The sequence below is a fragment of the Monodelphis domestica genome, chromosome 8 (assembly GCF_027887165.1).
Source record: "Monodelphis domestica isolate mMonDom1 chromosome 8, mMonDom1.pri, whole genome shotgun sequence".
NCBI classification, from domain to species: domain Eukaryota; kingdom Metazoa; phylum Chordata; class Mammalia; order Didelphimorphia; family Didelphidae; genus Monodelphis; species Monodelphis domestica.
In genome coordinates, this window is record NC_077234.1 from 207,656,429 (window position 1) to 207,673,918 (window position 17,490).

At 34.8% G+C, this 17,490-nt stretch overlaps 1 protein-coding gene across 2 annotated transcripts in view; it reads left to right on the forward strand.

Annotated features, from left to right (window-relative positions):
- Positions 1–17,490, forward strand: part of GABRG3 (gamma-aminobutyric acid type A receptor subunit gamma3) — a 926,944-nt gene that overhangs the window by 527,610 nt on the left and 381,844 nt on the right. For both annotated transcript variants that reach the window (XM_056807076.1, XM_056807075.1), the window contains 2 exons: positions 13,067–13,287; positions 16,929–17,011. In XM_056807076.1, coding sequence (XP_056663054.1) covers positions 13,067–13,287; positions 16,929–17,011 — 304 coding nt within the window. The remainder of the gene's footprint in view (positions 1–13,066; positions 13,288–16,928; positions 17,012–17,490) is intronic.

Genomic DNA, 17,490 nt, shown 5'->3' on the forward strand with positions numbered 1-17,490 from the left:
GGTGGGAGGCTATTTCTAAATCAACAGTGAATAAGAGGTGCTTCTTAGCCAAAGAGAAACAAAAGGGGAGGGAATCAAAGTAGTACTATTGCCACAGCAACCGATTTCCTGATGTGGACAGATCGTACTATTGTCCTCTGATTGATATTAATTATTAATCAATGTAAGGTGTTTTGTCAGAAAGCACCATCCCTGAGCTAAAGACTTACAACAGAAGACACAGTAGTTCCATTAAATAGAAATGGCATGGGGATTTCAGATGTCAGTTGGTGGCCTCATGATGGAACAAGTCAGAGGCTCAAGCCATGCTGTCTATTTCCAATTTCACCGCGATAAACTAGATAATCTTGAGAAAGTCACTTAACCTCCTCTCTCTTGCCTTGACTTCATAGGCCATGCCAGATGGGTGGAAGGAAGATAGAGTGTGAGAGGAAATGAAAGCAGTGATGTGGGCAGAATTAAATTTGGAATGCATGGGGGACTCGGTGAAGGATTTAAAAACTGAGCAGCAATGATTCTACGAGATAAAGGGGAATAGAGCTGAAGCAGTGCTTTGAGTGGACTTTGAAAATTGAGAAATGAAAGGAATCAAGATAGGATAGGAAGTGTGGGGGAAAGTGGGAAGAGTTCCTTCATCTCTTAACTACTATGAGAAACAATGAACCCTAGAAGATTTGGTGGGAGTGGTTCTTCTCCAAATATAGTCTGGGAACTCTAAAAATCTCCCTAGGGTTTTAGAGTCTCTTGGCTATTACATAGATGAGTGTATAAAGGATGCTGAGGGGAGGACATTCTAGTATGGAAAATAATTTACAACTTATACCACCACGGACTTAATTGATAAACAGCTGAAAACAGAGTAAGACAGTCTGATTAACTGATATCTCCTTGACAGGTTTTTGTAGAATAAGAGGATAGTCACAATGCAAGGGCATTACAAGGTCTACTCTTGCTGTTACTACCACACATACACACATACACATACACACACCCTTCTAAAGTTCGGGTGTTTACTGGTTCACAAACCCATCTACTGGAATACAAATCTTAACTAAGCCAGGATCTGTGTGAGGGAAGAATTTTATTTTGAATCAATGAATGAATGAAGTATTTACTATGTACAAAGCACTGTGTTAAATTAAGGACACAAACAGTAGGATAGCCCCTATTCTCAAAATACTCAAATTCTATTGGAGGAGAAAACATATATGGAAGTTTTGAGCAGCAAATCATTTTCAAAAGCAGGCATTTGACTGGGGCATAGAAGGAATTTTTTTCAAAATTTTTATTTAGTTTTATTTTTTTTGAAAATTTTATTTAATTAGTCAATTTAGAACGTTATTCCTTTGTTACAAGAATCATATTCTTTCCCTCCCTTCCCTCCCCCCACCTTTCCCATAGCTGATGCTCAATTCCACTGGGTATTACATGTGTCCTTGATCAGAACCTCTTTCCATGTTGTTGATGTTTGCACTAGGATGATCATTTAGAGTCTATATCCCCAATCAGATTGTTGTGGGAGTGAAGAGGTGCACCCTTGGGTTCGGGAAGGATACCTTTTTATAAGAATGCAAGACTCTGAAATTTAGCTTAAAAATAAAATGAGAAATTTACTAATTTAGAAAGTAATGTTGAGGATGGTCAGGAGGCTAGTACAGGTAGAATAGCAAGATGGAAGGCTGCTCCCAGAACATACATCTTCTTCTGTAATCATCCTGTAATCAATTATTGCATCTTTCAATTAAATATTAAACCAGGTTTTGGAGGTAAGCAATGAGAATTCTTTATTTCCCTCCCCTTCCTAGTTCATCAGATTGGAGGTAGGGATGATCTAAGATATTATTGACATGCTACAGAACTAATTGGTGTTAGGTGATGATGGAAATTCCCTGTTTCACTTCCTCTCATTACTAAACCACTACTATTCTCATAAGCTAGCTTATTTTTTAAAATAATACCTAATGGAAATAAATTTATTATCCTGTAAGGGCACTAAAATCAGGGAGCCTCAGGGCATACAACATCAAAATTCTATATTCAAAGTAAAACTTTTGTGCTCTGCTTTCCCCATAATACTCCTTTTCCCCATCTCACTTTAACTGAAAGCTGGTTTTTATCTGAGTATCTCGAAGTCCTTTGGTGGCCATTCTTTTTTTCTACTTCCCCTAAAACTAAAGTTTGCTCTTCAGTACTATAAGTTGGCTGCTCCTCATTCCTCAGTTAATTTTCCCTTTTTGAAGTCTACATAATCACTTTGTGTTACAAGCTCCTCAATCATATTACTGTCATCCATGTTACTATTTGCATCCTAACTTCTTAAATGAACAAATTGCATGAGGCTCACTGTATTTCTCTCCCCTCCATTGTTCCCCACTATCCTACTTGAATTTAATTTTCCAAGTGAATATACTTTCTGATAAAATTATCTCATAATTCTTCAATGTTCTCAATTCCATCAACATCCTCTTTCATAATCCTTCAACCACTCTTGAGGCATTGTAGTGTAGTGGGAAGAATGTTGGGGAGGGAGAGAGAGGAGAGAGAGAGAGAGAGAGAGAGAGAGAGAGAGAGAGAGAGAGAGAGAGAGAGAGAGAGAGAGAGAGAGTTGAACACTATAGAAAAACAACTAAATAATAAATGCTTACTGATTAATTAACCTAATAATTTTACTTGAATTCCATTATTCTATTTTCATCACTTATCATAGTACCCCAGTATCATTACTCATTATTTCATCCTTTTTATCTCTAGGTAAAGTTAATCTATATATGTCCTTTATCCCATTCCATTCCAAGTATTCTAAGACCTTGTTTAAATATTTTGTAAATTATTTTTCTTAATTTGTTTTTTTTTTGTTACATTAAAATACTCAGTTAACTCCATCCTCTCCTCCCATTAGAAAAGTCATCATTTGATAAATATATGTATATATACATATATATGTTATATAATGCTATGTCTTACATGTTTCTATTCATCAATTCTTTTTCTGGAAATAGACACAACTAAGTCATTATTTGCACAATATTGCTGTATAAATGTTCTATTGATTTTACTTGATAACTTATTCTACTTGATATTCTTGGTAACTTTGTATAGGTCTTCCCCTTTTTTTTCCAAAATTAGCCTCCTCATCCTTTCTTATGATGCAATAGTATTCCATCATAATCTTAGGCCACAACTTGTTTATCCATTCCCCAACTAATGGGTACCCCCTTCAATTTCCAATTATTTACCACCACAAAGGGAGCTGCTATAAATATTTTAGAATATATTAGTTAATTGGCTTTCATTTTTTAAGTAGCTTTAATTTCTTACTCTCTGCTGGCTCCTTCCTATTCAACAAAATTAATTAAGTGAGTAGTTATTAAATTGTTATTTATTACTAGATAATTGTTATTGCTAGATTGTGTGCTAGCCACTAGAAATACAAAGAAAAAATAAAATATACATTGCCTTCAGGGACCTTATATCTTCTAGGAAAATTAACATATTTATAGATAATTAAAGACAAAGATACATGCAAAATAAATTCAAAGTAAATTTGTCAAAGAGCATTAGCAGCAAACTGTATGTGGAGGACAGGGAATTAAAAAGAAAGGTCTCCTGTGAAAAGTAACACTTAAGCTGATCCTTAAATACAGTTATGGATTACAAGAAATTAAATGGAAATGGGGATAGAGAGAATTCCAGGCATATGAAATAAACCTATGCAAAGATACGGAGACAAGAAGTAGAATGTTGTATTCTAGGAACATTAAAGAACTCATATTAGTTGAATAACAGAGTGTATGAAGGGTAGTATTATGAAAATATTCTGGAAAAATATCCTTCATGCAGACTGTTAAGGAACTTTAAGACATTTTTCAGTACTGTGCAACTCTCCATGATTCCATTTCTGGTTTTCTTAGCAAATGAACTGGGGTGACTTTTCATTTCCTTTTCCAGCTCATTTTAGGGATGAGGAAACTGAGGCAAATAGGGCAAAGGGATTCACCTGGGCTACATGGCTTAGTCAGTATCTGAGGCTGAATTTGAACTCAATTCTTCTTGACTCCAGGACCGGTGCTTTTCCCCCTGCACAATGTAGTTGCAGTAAAGGAGCATCAGAAGACAATACGAAGAGGCTACATTTTATCATAGAAGCTGGAGACAGCCACTAAAGATTTTTAAATTGAATATTTTAATGCTATAGAAAGATTGTTTTAGCAGCTACATGAAGAATAGATTGGAGAGAAGGGTGACTAGATGTCTAGAGATCAATTAGGAGGCAAAAGTCTAGGCAAGAGATAAAAAAAACACTATGGTGGTGGTAAATGGAGTAGAAAAGAGATACTGAATGCCAAAGATGTGAAGTTTCAGAGTTTGACAACTGATTGGATATTGTTGGTTGTAAAAATTTAGGACTGAGACTGAATATATTATTTAATGGTCACCAGGGATATAAATTCTAAATCCCAATGAAATACTCAAGTCAGTATGGGATTTTATGGTGGTTTATTTACAATAGAAGGAAGAAATTAAGAAGAAGGAGAAGAGGAAAAGGGTAGAAAATCTTCTCCGGCCTAGCCTAAGCCAAGGGGAGTTCAGAGGCCTCAGCCAAGGGGCCTTCTCAGAAGATTAAATCTAGCTTGGCTTCCAGCCACAAGGTCTCCTCCAAGATGAGGGGTCTCCTCAGAGGATAGTGCTTTCAGAAGGTCAAGGAAAAAGGGAGTCAGCCTTCTCACTCACCAAGTCCAATTCAGGGAAATGACCTTACCTAGACCATGCTACAAAGCTCCTCCTAGGAAACTCCAATGCCAAGTCTGCCAAAGCCTCAAGCACTCCAAACATGGCCAAAAGCTCCCAACACTGCTGAGAGAGCCTCACAGGAAGTGACGCAAAATATATAGGCGGTTCTTTACATCACTTCCTGTGTCTCACATGTACCAATGGTGGTTTAAATTTGGCTTAGGACAGCCCAGGGGATAAGTAAGTTGTTTCTGATTTGTCACTTGCTAGTACATGCTGGTCATTGGCCATCCTCCCCTATAGTTAATCCTTAAGTGAGGGTGTATCCATTCCTGGCTGCTAGAATTCTAAAGACTAAACAGGGTAGAGTAAATCTAAAAATATGTACAATGATAAAAAGTAAAGTGTTGAGGATGACTCCAAGACTGTGAACCGAGGTGACTGGATAACCACCTTCTATGAGAATAGGAAAGTTTGGAGAAGATATAATAACCAACATTTATATAATGCTTAAATAGCATTTTGCAAAATACTTTCTCTATTGAGATAACAGCATATGTTATATAAGTTTGTCCTCAGAACAATACTATGAGGTGGGTGCTATTTTTAATCCTCATTTTACAGATATGGAAGTTGAGGCTGGAAGAGGTAAAATGATTTGTTTTGAATCAGGCAATTAGTAAGAAGCTGAGGCACAATGTGAAGCCAGGTCTTCCTGATACCCAATCTGATCCTCTATTTACTGTGTCACATGAATTTCCACAATAGCTATAGGTTTATGTGGAAAATGATGAGTTCCAATTTAAGGTACCTAAGAAACATCCAGGAAGGGCATCCTTATACTTTTCTGTCTTTCCACCATGTATATTCCATGTCTTGAATGTTCTACCCTTCTCAATCTCCCTCTCCACTTACTAAATTACTACACATCATTTAAGTTTTAACTAAATGCTCTATTTTTCATGAAGCTTTCTTTTATCTTTTATCTTTTATCTACCCCAGCTAATAAGACCTTCTCCCTTAGAATATAAGGGAGAATGCACTTTTGGCTTTACAACTTATTGCCTGTAATATTTTGAGGCAAATTGTAACCTACACTGCCATAGTTTCTTCATTGGTAAAATGAGAGTATGAGTCTAGATGGGCTTCTGAATCAAGGATCCTATTACTTTGCTAATAAAGACCTTTTCAGGCTCAAAAACTTATGATTTCTGTCTAAAAACTGAAAATGAGACGCAGCTAGATAGCACAGTGGATAGAATTGGATAGAATTCCATATCTATAGTTGGGAGAACCTTTAACACTTCTTGCTGTGTGACCCTGAGCAAGATACAACCTCAATTGCCTAGCCCTTACTGTTCTTCTGTCTTGGAATTGATACAGAGACCGAAGAAAAAGATTTTTTAAAACTGACAATCAATTCCTGGGGAATTATCAAATATATTATTACTTCCTGTAGCTAGCCCAGAACAGAGATATTTCACCTCCTACTTAAGTGAACTATTTAGTAGATTCTCAGGCCACTGGGGAATTACAGATTGGTTATCTTCAGAAAATTCTTCATAAAAGGACAAAAGTATTTCTGCTGATGAAATATTTTTGTCATTTACTTGACTTGGCATTTGAAGAATAAGGATCTTAATCATGTCTATATATTTTGCTTTCCCTTTTGGGGCATTTATTAGCCTCAGGCTGATTTCTATATTGGGAAAAAGCTTAAAATGGGTCTTTATGTATATTGATACTTCCTCAAACAAAATGGTAGATGATCAGCACAGAATTTTTATAGTTCAAATTCACCCTTATTTGAATAGCATATTTTTATAAGACTGATTTTAAATGAAGATGTTATTTTATTGAAAATGTTAACCATAAACCAGAAAATAGCCAATTTGCACTAATGTACCTGAAAGGACAAAACTCTACTTCATTTAATTTTATCTTTGGATCTCCAGCATCCAATATAATATCTGGATCATAGTAGGCACTTAACAAGTGCTTATTAGTTTGGATTAGATTGAGAAAAAATTATAGAATTTTGTGGATTTTATTGTTTTTTTAATCACTGATGCTTTAATTGTTGACAGTCTCATTCAGTTTTGATCATTCTCACTTCTGCTTTTCAAAAGATGTGTCAAATCTGTTTTAAAAATTATGATCTCCTTTCTGCTCCCCAAACCAAAATCTCTAACTGTCCATAAGATATTTCCTCCTGGATAATTTTCAGAATTCGAAGTAAAATGTGAAAATTCAAAAGGAGAAGAAAGCATTATTAATTGAGAGGGATTAAAAATGTTTCATAGAGGATAAGATTTGGAGCTAAATTTTATAGAATGTGTGAGAATTAAATAAATGTACAGGGAGGATGAAAATGGGAGAGCATTCATGGTATGGGAGATATACTGTACAAAGAGAGAAGTAAAAGAATGCTCTGCTTGTATGCTCTTTCGATATCTCTAATTGGAATCCATTATTTTCCATCTAACCCTGTAAACAGTGGGGATGTTAGGTGGTACAGTGGATAGAGAACCAGACTCAGAATATCTAGGAAATATGAGTTAAAAATACCCAATGTATAGTTGATTATCCTTCCATTTAAATTTGTGTCCCCTTGTTACTTTCTCATTCTGTCTCTGACACCACTGTGGCCCCCTTATTCTTATCCTTGCAGTTATCTATTACCATTCACTCTTTCAGGCCCAATGACCATGAGGATGACTGGTTCAAAAGAAAAACTTTTGGCTCTAAAGTTAGGGGGCATAGGTTCAAACCTTACCTCTGCAAGTGACTATTTATATAACCTTGGACAAATCAAAATTTCTACCACCCTAAGTTTTCTCTTCTGTAAAATTAGGGACTGGTTTTCTGATATTCATTCTAAGCCTAAATCTATGATTCTATCAATTGTTTCTCTACAATGTCTCCTCTTTGACCCCTGTAGGAGGCAGGGCATTGATAGAAGATTTTGTACAGAAAGAATGGTGAGCAAAGGATCTCTCTTCATCTGAAGCTATAATAATGATCCCTCCCTACTCCTAATTCAGGTCACCAAAATTATATATATCACCTGTATGCTCAGAGATCACTAGGTGTGTCCCCTATTTGTAACTTCCTAGAGATCCCTCAGGTGCACCTTGCCTTGGTTCAGGCAGTTCTCGATTACTGGAATACCTTCCCTCCTCACTTTTGTTGTTAAACATTTTTTTATTCTTTAAACTACAACTTAAATACCACCTCTTCCAGAAAGCCTTCTTTCAACTCTGATCCCCATGGTTGGTTACAGCTTTTCTCTCAGGCCTAATGGAGCAGGTTTTTATTTGTTTATTGTAATATATTTTCTTTTAAGCCAAAATATAGGATGACAAATTTAGAACTGAAAGGGATCATAAAGTCCATCTACTTCATTCCCTTCATTTTACAGATGAGGAAACTGAGGCCTGAGAGAAGTTGTGACATTCAAGGTTACGCAGAAAGTAAAAGGCACAGTTTGAATTTGAAGCTCAGACATTGGACTCAAGAGAGAATTTTTTTCCCCTTCATGCTAATCTACTTCCATGATAATATATAATATATGTCTTTGCAACATGTTCAATAGTTTTCTTGAGGGGAGGGACTACATTTATCTAAACTTATATCTCCCTATAACACCTCACAGGCAGGGGTGATGGTGCAGTGAAACAACCTTTGGGCTTGGAGTCAGAAAGAAATGAGTTCACATCCAACCTCTACATTAACTGTTACCCCAGGCAAGACACTTAACCCTGTTTGCCTCAGTTTCCTCATGTGTAAAATGTGCTGAAGAAGGAAAGGGCAAACCACTCCATTTCCTTTGGCCAAGAAAACTCCAAATAGAGTACACAAAGAATCAGATATGGCTGATACTATAGTTCCTAATAGTGTTTGCTGTTTGTTGATAAGATTTATCAATCAATACTTAAATTCCACAAGAAAAGAATGGTAGTCCCCTAGGGGTCAAATGACTTTTCTAAGATCACACAGATAATGTGGCAGACCTTGAAACTGAAACCAAGTTCTCAATTCCAAATATAATGATTTTTTCCACTGTTCCATGTTAATGATCTCTTTTTTTAAAATTTTTTTGTGGAGAGCTTACTTCCTAAAATAATCATTTTAGTTCATTATTGAAAAGAATAAAAAAAAAAACACATAAAGAACATGATCCATGAAAAAGAACTCCCAGGAAATGTAGACTAACTATATTATTAAAACATTGAGAGAGGTGGCTGATGTCAAAAGAGATTAAAAAGTACAGAGGAAAACAGAAAGTTTTCCTTCTCTTAAAGAGAAGACAGACTTCTCTTTAAAGAAGTTTAATGGTGAAGAGAACAAATAATTTGGTGCTCTTCAGGTAGGGTTTATTTCGACATGGAGAAACAGGAGCTTGAGAGTATAAAGAGAACAAAAGATGCAAGAAAGAGAAGTCAACTGGAGAGAGGAAATTATAATCACTACCAAATGTAATATAGAATTCCAAAAAGTATTCCAAAAATAAATAAAAGTATTTGAATTTCATAAGGAGGAAGTCACCAGTGTCCGTTGATAGTACAGTTTTTATTTTACATAGTATTAATAGTGTGATATGAATCAAAATCAAGTTACAGGAAAGAAAGAGGCTATTTGGATCCAAAATTCCTTATTTTGATACCATTTATCAGCTGCCACTAAAGCTTCATTTCCCAAAGTTCCTAGTACTCCCTCACCCTGGAGTATTTATCTGACCCTGTGACCTTCTCATCATAGAACATCCTTCCAACATGCCAGTCCCTTTCTCCCATTCTTAGGTTCCTTATGGAGATCTCTTTTTGAAGAAAGATTCAGGCTAAATAACCTTCTTTCCCTTCCTGACTCTGGTTTTGACTTTCTGGTCCTGATACCAAGCCTCAACTGACATCTCACCTTTGATCTCTCATCTCTACACTTCACAGTCCAGGCCAGAATTAACATCTCCTCTCCATAAAATTTCACACAGTCATCTCAATTTTCTTTTATATGTTGTCTTCCCCAATTAAAATGCTGCATATTCCTCAAGAGCAGACACTGTCTATTTAAAATTTCTATTTGTACCCCTGGTTTTCAGCACGGTTATAAGATATTAAGTACTTAATAATTTTAATAAATGCTTAATAAATATTGCTTTGTCTTATATTGACTTGTTTTACTAAATGAAGATCCCCCTTTAAAAAGGAATTTGTCAGATTGCTATTAACTTTCCAATAAATCATATTACAACCAAGAGATTTTGGTATCCCCATGATTTCATCTATATAAATGAAGTGATGAAAGAAGATTCTACTCCTGATCCTTATTAGTCTGTATATTGGTAGCATGGCAGAACAGTAAGGCTAACAGGCAATGGGGGTTAACTGACTTGCCCAGTGTTACATAGCTAGATATTGTCTAGCCCAGATTTGAATCTAGAATCTCTTGTCCAAGCCTGATTCTTAATCCACTGATCTACCTAACTACTCTCTCTAACTGTTTTTTAAAAAATTATCACTAGCTAAAATCTACAGAAAACATATTTGGGGAGATAATGCAAATGGAAGCAATAATTTCCATGAGAATAAAGTTATTCACATATAGCAAACTGACACTGTTCAACCATAGTCTGATGCTGGGGGGGGGGTAGTGCCTTTGGGACTTGATATGAGGCAAGATTATTAGTAACTATAAGATTCATACATTATTAAAAATGCAAAACCTATCATATAGTTGGGGTTCATAACCTTTTGGTACAATTGTTTAAAATATAGCATTATTTCATTGTGATTTAGTGCTGGTGTGGGAAATGTTATGTGAGGTAATTAATAAGGATGTAATTTGATGTACTATTGTGACATTAAACATAAAAATTAAAGAACCCAATAATTCCATGCTCTCATTTTTCTTAAAAGTTCACAATCTGTTTTTCCACTTCCAGAAATGGAAGGGTTACTTGGTTTAGGAAACCTTTCTGTAGCTCTGTCAAAGTTGAAGATAATGAATGTTATATTCACAATTATGATTTTTCTCCTGTCATGCTAGCATCTTCCACACACCAAAGTAACTCATGGCTTATTTAGGACTAATTAGGCAGTTGATTGATTAAAACAAATTATTTAGGAATCCCAAAACACTAGCATTTGCAATGATGAATTTAGTACTCATAGTCATTTTCCCTGTCACTTCTAAATTCAGTATTTTGCTTTTCAAGTAAATTATTTGTACATTAGATATGTTAATTTTACAGATATTTATGAAACTGAAAGGAGTATATATATATATATATATATATATATATTCCAAAAAGCCATTTGGAGATTTTTTTTTTTGCCTAAGGAAAAACAATGTGTAATGCAACTAAAAAATAGGCTGCTTGTATAATAAAACCAAAAATATCTTTTTGGTTTTTTTCTCAAATATTCTGTTAATTTAGAAACAATTTAATGGCCAAAGGGAGCATGATACACTGTGTTATCAAGATTAAGTTGCTGACATGATCTCTAGTAAAAGATATATTGGGGAAATGATATTATCTTATGGTTCTTATTGGGTCTTATTCTTGTCTTTGTTGGAAGCAGAATTTGGGGGTGCTTATTTATTACCATCTAGTCTTGTATCATTCCTATAAGAGAGGGAAATGACACATATATAAAAAAGTTATCCTACCACATCATCATGGTAAAAGTAAGAAAACAAACGACAAAAAAAGATGAGATTTCTTGGAATCACTTTAGCAACCCACATCTGTATGACAAAATGAACCAAATGAAATGAATAATTCTGTGCTAAAATGAGCTTATGTTTGGAAGGAACAGTTTCATAGAATGTCAGAGATAGGACTTTTGAGATTATTTTGTCCACTTCCTATTGCATCTTACAAATGAGGAAACTGAGGCCAAAGGTGAAGTGATTTAACTAGCAGAACACAGACAGTGCTCTCAGTATTTCATCAATAACTTGTCAGCAAGGAGAAAGGGTGTTGCTTAAAGATTAGTACACACTGGGCATCTCCACTGTCAACTTATTCATTTCTAATTAGCAGAGTAAGAGGAGAATGTTGAATTGTAAATTTTTAAAGGTTACACTTGAAACTTCAGGAATTATGCTAATGTCAAAGTCAAAAACCCTTTACAAAATAACCACTGATTTTCCATGTGTTTTGGAAAATTGTTTAACTTTATGCTACAATATCTATGGCGCAACATATCTGTACTTGTGATAATATGAAAAATCTATCTTCTAACAGAAAAGGGATACTAACTCTTTTCCAACCTTGATGCCTGACTCCCCTATATCCATATATGGGATTTTCAATGAATGGAGCCTCCTTTACTAAAAACTACCTCAGATTCAGCATTAGAACAAAATTATACAACCATAGTCAAGCAAAAATGTTCATTGTTTTCTTTGAATTATTAAATTTAACTTTAACTAATTGAAATTAAAAATTATTTTAAAAATATTAAAAGCAGGTTTACTTAGAGAAGAAGTTAAATTCACTCAGAATACAGTTGATTCAATTGAGAATAGAATGAATCCAGTTTTATTGTTGTTCATTTGACTGGTCTGATGTATGAACCCCTAGGCCCTATCATCTTGTCTCTTTTTTGTATTTGATCAGATGACTACAAAAATCAGTTACATGAAAATCAAGTTAAAATAAAAAAAATGTACAACTCCAGATGGATGATTTATAGTTGTTTAACCAACTATGTAGAAGCAGAAGGGAGTGAATCATCATTCATAAATAATAACACCAAACCACTGCAACTAGAGACTAACATATTAGGATTTGAGGGAGGGGGGAGGCATTGGAAATCCTGAGTTATCATCTATGAAGAAAAATAATGACTTTACATCTATAATAATGATAATGTGCTAGAATAATCTTTCTGCTGAGGGGTAAACATGGAAAAGATTATCTAAGTGACAGGGTGAAAATGAAACAATTAATGCTCTGGGTTAGTAAAGGCTGCCATTTGCTTGTCATTAGTTCATTTACTTTACCTGTGACCATCTTTAATACAACTTGAATTTTTAAATCTTAAACACCTGACTTATACAACAATCCCAGGAAGCCACTGCCTCCAAGGTTATGGAACAAATATATTGAAGGCATGAAGTTAGATTCTGACTTCTCTGAGTAGAAAGTTCAGGCCACAAAAGGTGAACCAAAAAGAGAATGGGTAGATTTCTAAAATTAAAAAAAAAAAAAGAAATAAAAGAATAAGAAAAAAAGGGAGAGTGCAGAGAAAGGAGTAGCTTTAAGATAGATGGGAAATATTAAGAAAATATATTAATAAATTACCTCTTTTTTGTGTTTCCTTGCCAGGAATACCAAATTGACATATTTTTTGCTCAGACATGGACAGACAGTCGCCTTCGATTTAACAGCACAATGAAAATCCTGACTCTGAACAGCAATATGGTTGGGTTAATCTGGATTCCAGATACCATCTTCCGGAACTCAAAAACAGCAGAAGCTCACTGGATTACCACACCCAACCAACTCCTTAGAATATGGAATGATGGGAAAATCTTGTATACTTTAAGGTAAGCTTATATCTGTTCAGTTGGTAGCTTTGATATAATTAGTTTCTTGGATTTCCACTAATTTTATTTTGGGTTCCCTAAACTAGAATACAGCAGTGCCTCTACTTTGAGATTATAAAATTTTTTCAACATTTACATGAATTTGCATGCTAATATTCCACTGGCCTCCATGCAAAGTATGTCACATGAAAGATACAAGACCAATAAATGATATTCAACCTTGTTGTCTCCCTCACGTGCTGCTAAGGGTATAAAAAATCATAGAAGAGACTTAAAAAATTAGGTAATGAAATTACATTCTTTAAAAAAAACAACTTTGCTTCTCTCTTGGAATTGATAAGGCAGGAGAGTGGAAAGGGCTAGGCAGCTGGGGTTGTGACTTGTCCAGGGCCACTCAGGTAGGAAATATCTAAGGCTAGATTTGAAACCAAGTCCTCTGCTCTCCATTCCTGATCCTCTATCCACTGAGACATGCTATTGTCCCATAATTACATTCTAATCATAAATCATAATTCAGTGTTCTGTAAGACATAGGTGAAAAGGATGATGACTTGAAACCATGGAAAGAGTGAGAATCTTACTCTTGCCATTCTCTTGTCATTTTTCTTTTTAATGGTACTGGTTATTTAAATGAAATTGATGAAACTAAGAAAAATAAAATGGAAACTTTAAGGATTTCTAGTTGTATCCCTTTAATATAGGTAAGCAAAGAGGTCCAGAGTGTTACAGAATTGAGGCAATGTAGAGATTATCTAGCGCTAGCCCTTTATTTTACACACGAATGAATAAATAAGGAACCTAGAATCTAACTGGAAGGATGCTTGCCAGATCAGACCAGGTCTTTGCACATACTAAGAGGAAATCAGCTTAATAAAATAAAGGTGGGCCAAAAAAAAAAACCCTAAACCCTAGATTGTAATTGTTTTATGCATCTCAAAAAGTATTCCCTTTAACAATTATATGAATGTGTATATATGCTACCTTTCTAATTCTCCAATCCAATTTCATACAAAAACATAAAAATGCTATCAGAATGAACACAAACACAACAAATCAGACCTAAAATAGAAGTGGTATCATTTTACAAGGTCTAACTTACATTTTTCAAAGTCTAATAGTGTAGTGTTATTCAGATTTTTTATTTGAAAATAGAAACAAAGGTCTATAAAATAATACATAAATAACCCATTTAAGCAAAAACTTTTACTTAATCATGGGAGGTATTTCAATTTTAGCATAATGAAATCTTCATCACAGCAAGTTGTCCCTTCCTGATAATTCTTCTCTGCTTGACACTGGCTACAGTGATATCATGCCTCTAGTCTATTACATATAATAGGCATCTCAACTAAGTTCAGAGACCTGAGGTACATTGAAATTTCTCTCTCTCTCTCTCTCTCTCTCTCTCTCTCTCTCTCTCTCTCTCTCTCTCTCTCTCTCTCTCTCTCTCTCTCTCCCCATACTCTCTATCATTCTTTTCCTTCTTTTTCTTTTGCCTCCCCCCTCTCTTTCTCTCTCTTCTCCTCTTTTTCCCTCCCTTCCATAGATGTCCTTGAAGGCATAAATGATTAGCTTTTACATATCAAAGTGCATAACTAGGGATGGAAATGTGGATAAGTCCTTGACTGAACACAGGACAACAAAAGATCACTGCAATTATTATGGGAAAGTCAGATAAATAGATTGATAAGTATGCCCAACACTTAAATGATTATTTGGTGAACCTTAAAACAAATGGTAGACAATTTTACCTCTCCTTATTTTATTTATGACACTAATGCATTTTTGACCACAAGTTCTGCTTGTGTTTCCTTAAACTATGGATGTAATATTGGTAAGTGCAAATGTGAATCAGTGAAAATTTTGACAGCTATTTATGCCAAATTGGCAAATGTTTATTCATGCCTTCTCTGGTATGGATGCATCATTGTGCTTAAGGATTTTATATCATTTTATTTGATACCTAATTAAAACATACAAGGAAATGATCCATAGTACCTAGAGATGGGTAAAACTGAAGAGATTGAGCTCACTCGAATGCATAATGCTGTCAAATTTTTCAGGCTTATGTAGCCTGATTAAAGGGAGAATAGTTTTGGTGCTTTGCAAATGATATTTCCCTAAAACTGGATGACCATGAGAAATGTTTTCAAAATGACTTCTGATTATGGGAGGCAGCATTATATAGAGGAAAGAATTCCACATTTGTAGCAAGAAGACATAGGACTGATTCCCTAGCACTGGACCAGTTACCACCTATGTGAACATTCACAAATTACTTTCCCTTTTAGGACTCAGTTTCCTCATCTGCCAAATGAGACCGTTGGACTAGACAATCTCTAAAGTCTGATTTAATTCTACCTTCAAGAAGGAAAATCTGTATCCCTTATAAACAATTGCAAGCATCCAGAAAATACTTTTATTCTGTGAATAGTGTCAGAATGAATAGAAAACATGGCCTGACACAAAGAGACAAAAAATCCCAAATACATTTTTCCTAGGGGATATCTGATGACTCCAGAGATGTCTTTTAACTGTTGAGGATATATATTGGTGCTAAATATTATAATTTTGATTATTTAATTCTATATTCATTCATCCAATTAATGTTGAAACTAACTGGTTTCTCAGTCTGATGACACATAGAGGATGAGCTATAGTTTCTCTTAAAAAAAAAAGCAAAACTCTTAGAGGCAGTGTCATCTGTTTGGTTCAGACTTTCTGTATTGGAGTCTTCCTTTTGAAGTGTTATAAGTAGTGTTATTAGTTTCACTCTCTCATTTCCTACCTCCTATTTCCTCTCCTAACCTCTCCTGTGAATAAATAGATGTTCTTGGTGTACCAAACTGCTCTCCTGCAACTTTTATCAACCTCCCAGGAATACTTTTTACCCATAACAGAAGCTAGTTGAACATGTTCAATCCTCCAGTATCTCGACCTTTTGTTATTGTTGTGGGAGGAATGGAAGGAGGTTTTATTGATGTGTGATTTCATCAGCTTAGGGAATTCCTGGTATGGTAATTCCTGACACAAATATACAACTCCTTTGTTATTCAAAATGTTAGTCCCCAGAGGGCTAAGAGGTCAAGTTGATGGGCTCTTATTACATAACACTGTGCCAAAGGGAGAACTTGAAAGCTTGGCATTCTGTATCCAAGGAAAACCCTCTCTCCCCTATGCTATGCTGTTCTCTTATAAAATGAATATGTAAGTAAGTGAACCTGCAATTAAGTTAAACAGATGCTATTCTTATCTATACACATAAACCAGATCAAAAACATAAAGAAGCAGTTAAAATTAAATCTATATTTTGAATATAATTAACAAGAAATATTTTGAATTTGAAAGTTATTGCATTTTGTTGTTGTTGTCATCATTTTTCCTTCTTTAGGAAAATGTATATATTTTTTTCAACTCTGTTCTGTGATTCTGCCATTGTTGGTACTTAAACAAAATTAAATAAGGGCTTGAAGACTGGTTTTGCTAAATTAACTACTCTTAATTTGCAACAGCTGCCTAGTCAGATCCTAAGTTGGTGTGTTGTATTACCTAATATAAATAGTTCCAAGCCGACCTTGCCCATGAACTCATCTGTGTCTTAATGTACTTGGCATTGAGAGTGATGCTTGGCTTATCCATAGGCTCACCATCAATGCGGAATGCCAGCTGCAACTTCATAACTTTCCAATGGATGAACATTCGTGCCCACTGATATTCTCCAGCTGTAAGTATTGCTTTCATGTGTGTGACTGTTTTAACCTTGACTACTAAATTTTAGTAAATTGTAAGTGTTATATTTCCTCTCCATGTATAAAGAGCTGATATTAGTTGGTGCTTCCCAGAGGGGTAGTTTTCACTTCAGTATTATGATTCAAAGTTTTTGTCATGATAGTCATTTGATTAAATTGAGAGGCATCCCACCAGCCAATTTTCAGAAATATATCTACAAGTGTCTGAGAAAGATAAAAAATGCATATTTTATGTTAGTGTATATCACATGGACCTATGTGAAATATTCAGATACTTTCAGATTAATGAGAAAATAAAATGAAAGCTCTTGTCAGATAAAAGATAAAAAGATGTGCTTCAAATATGGGAAACTTTTGTTTCCATTAAAATTCGATAGTGTCAAAAACATGCAACCCCAGCTTCCCTAATATTCAGACATTTTGTATGGATTTGTATTGTTTATGATTTATTCCT